Raw genomic sequence first — 3,433 nt, 5'->3', positions numbered from 1 at the left:
GTTCCCCACGCCTCAGCACGGTGGTAGTTAATGTCTCTCATCTGCAGATGATCTGAAATCATTTCTGTAACGTGTACACGTGGCTCTTGACTAAACTCCTCTCATCTCTCTTGTCTCTCTCTCTTCATCTCCCACTCATCTTACTCTTCTTCTTAATTCCACTCCTCTCCTCTCCTCTCCTCTCCTCTCCTCCTCTCCTCTCTTCCTCTCCTCTCCTCTCATCTCCTCTACTCTCCTCCCCTCTCTTCCTCTCCTCTCCTCTCTTATTCTCGTCTCTCTTATTCTCTCTCCCCTCCCCTCTCCTCTCCTCTCCTCTCCACTCCTCTCCTCTCCTCTCCTCTTCCGCTCCCCTCTTCCTCTCCTCTCCTCTCCTCTCCTCTTCTTCTCTCCTCTCTCCTCCTCTCCTCTCCTCTTCTTCTCTCCTCTCTCCTCCTCTCCTCTCCTCTTCTTCTCTCCTCTCTCCTCCTCTCCTCTCCTCTAATCTCCTCTATCCTCTCCCCTTCTCTCCTCTCCTCTCCTCTCCTCTATCCTCTCCTTTCCTCTCTTCTCCTCCCCTCTCCTCTAATCTCCTCTATCCTCTCTTATCCTCTCTCCTCTCCTCCTCTCTTCCCTCCTCTCCTCTCCTCTCATCTCCTCTCATCTCCTCCTCTCCTCTCCTCTCCTCTCTCCTCTCTCCTCTCCCCACCCTTCTCTCTCCTCCTCTCCTCTCCTCTCCTCCTCTCCTCTCCTCTCCTCTCCTCTCCTCTCCTCTCCTCTCCTCTCCTCTCTTATCCTCTCTCCTCCTCCTCTCCTCTCCTCTCCTCTCCTCTCCTCTCTCCTCCTCTCCTCTCCTCTCCTCTCCTCTCCTCTCTCCTCCTCTCCTCTCCTCTCCTCTCCTCCTCCTTCATCCTCCTCCTTCTCCCTCTGCAGAAGAAGCGCTGCAAGTCAAAGACTCTTGACCGGACGGCTGTAGTTCCCTCCTCCATCATCACCTCCTCCTCCATCACCTCCTCCTCCTCCTCAGCGGAGACCCAGAGGTCCTCCTCAGTGCTCCCCACCACGGGGGTCAGTCTGTTTAACGGGGAGGCCAAGTGCAACGGCTCAGCACATCACTACCACCACCACCACCACCTCCTGCACGGCTCCACCTCCACCTCCTCCTCCTCCTCAGTATACCCCCACCACTTCCTCCCCTGCCCCTCCCCCGACGCCGACCTCCTCCTGCTCTCCTCCTCGGCCGCCTCCTCCTCGCGGGAGGCCGCTTGGTCTGAGATGAGCTCCGAGGGATCGTCCACCGTCTCCATCGAGGAGCTCAACGCCCTCTCCTCCTCTTGGACCTCCTCCTCCTCCATCCCCACCTCACCTCCTGCTGCTCCCCAAACATCATCACTACCCCCTCCCTCCTCCTCCTCCTCCACCTGCTCCTCCTCCTCCTCCTCTTCCTCCTCCTGTCCGGGTCTTTGTAATGGAGGAGGCCCTCTGTCTCAGCAGGCACCTCCTCCTCCTGCTCCTCCTCCTCCACCTCCTCCTCCTCGTACCCGGGCGGAGAAGAGGTCCTTCAAGCGGCGCCGCTCCAAGCAAGCAGAACTGCAACAACTACAAAAACAACAACAACAACTCCAACAACTACAACAACAACAACAACAACATCCTCATCCTCATCACCATCACCATCCCCATCCTCAGCCTCAGCCTCAGCATCAGGACCACCACATCTGGAACGGCTACGGTGCCCATGAGGAGAGAGAGCTGCAGCTGCCCGCGCCCATCCCCGTCTCCACGGCGACGCCCATCACTGTCTCCACGGCGACGCCCATCACTGTCTCCACGGCGACGCCCATCCCTGTTTCCACGGCGATGCCCATCTCCATCCCCGTCTCCTCCTCCTCCTCCTCCTCCTCTCTGCCCCCCGCTCTCCCCTCCTCTCTGCCCAGCCTGCAGCACCTGATGAAGGGGAAGCCGGAGCTGGGCATGGGGGTGGGGGTTGGGGTCGGGAGCTTCAGAGCACAGGCGGTCACGACAGGACACGTTTGAGCCTCAAACCACGTTTGAGCCTCTTCTTAAACACGCACACACACACACACACGATCACACCTGTGTGCACCTCTAGTCTACACACCTGGATGTGCGTGCTTGAGTTGTGTGCGCACGCACACACACACACACACACACACTCACCATTGTGTGTTGATGCACGTTGCTCTTGTGTCCAGTGGGGAGATGTCGTTTAGTCTGCTCTGCTCTAACAGTCTAGTGAAGCCACAGAGTGGGAGAGGAACATCGCTCTCTCTCTCTCTCTCTCTCTCTCTCTCTCTCTCTCTCTCTCTCTCTCTCTCTCTCTCTCTCTCTCTCTCTCTCTCTCTCTCTCTCTCTCTCTCTCTCTCTCTCTCTCTCTCTCTCTCACCACCAGGACTTAAGACTCATATATACTCATCTACACCTTTATTTACCTCTATTCTCCATCACTTTCTCTCTCTCTCCTCTCCCTCTCTCCCTCTACTCTCCTCCTCCTCCTCCTCTCTCTTCATCTGTGTCCTCTATATGCATTCTACCATGCCTCTCCTCAGCAGAGTGGAATTGACTCCATGGGAACAGTCGCTGGGCAACAGCCAGCCCCCCATTCTCACTCTCGCACACCCACACACACACACACACACACACACACACACACACACACACACACACACACCCCTTCAAATCTCCACTACTCTCGTCTCTCGGAGATGTGCCTTTTTTTTGGTCCTTTTTTCAGAACTCATACAGGCGTACGTGAATCACAATACACACAAGAACACAATGTGAAGTCTGAAGTCCCTCGTACTGGACTGCCCCCCCCCGACCCCCCCTCATTCTGCCCCCTCCCTTGCAGACCTCTTGCTTTACTGTACTGTACTACACTTTACCGAGTCAATAATATACTCGTTGGTGCCACCACACACACACACACACACACACACACACACACACACACACACACACCCGACGCCCTGCGGCTTTCAGAGGGAATGATACGTGGAAAAGGACACAAAGTCACATGATGTGACAATTTAGTAGTCTCTCTCTCTCTCTCTCTCTCTCTCTCTCTCTCTCTCTCTCTCTCTCTCTCTCTCTCTCTCTCTGTATAACTCTATCTCTGTTGATTCTTGTGATCTCTCTCTCTTTCTTTCTTGTTCTCTCATCCGCTTGTTTTGTCCTTTGGAGCGAGGGCTGCCATCCAGGTGGAGTGTATACGAATACGAATACGATTACGAGCCGCTACCACCTCCCGCCTCAACTTCACACACACACACACACACACACACACACACACACACACACACACACACACACACACACACACACACACACACGTATTGTTCCCCTTCACCACCTCCTCCTGTATGACTGTGGTACTAACATGATGACTGCCCTCTTCTCTCCTCTTCTCTCCTCTTCTCTTCTCTCCTCTTCTCTC

The 3,433-nt window shown here is 55.1% G+C and overlaps 1 protein-coding gene across 1 annotated transcript in view; it reads left to right on the top strand.

Annotated features, from left to right (window-relative positions):
• suco (SUN domain containing ossification factor) overlaps window positions 1–3,192 on the top strand; it is a 119,903-nt gene extending 116,711 nt beyond the window's left edge. Inside the window, exon 24 of the mRNA XM_063200347.1 lies at window positions 910–3,192. Within this exon, the coding sequence (XP_063056417.1) occupies window positions 910–2,013 (1,104 nt within the window). The 3' untranslated portion in view covers window positions 2,014–3,192. The remainder of the gene's footprint in view (window positions 1–909) is intronic.
• The last annotated feature ends 241 nt before the right edge of the window (window positions 3,193–3,433 follow it).

The sequence above is a fragment of the Engraulis encrasicolus genome, chromosome 6, assembly GCF_034702125.1.
Source record: "Engraulis encrasicolus isolate BLACKSEA-1 chromosome 6, IST_EnEncr_1.0, whole genome shotgun sequence".
Classification (NCBI taxonomy): Eukaryota; Metazoa; Chordata; class Actinopteri; order Clupeiformes; family Engraulidae; genus Engraulis; species Engraulis encrasicolus.
This window is presented reverse-complemented; position numbering and strand designations above follow the sequence as displayed.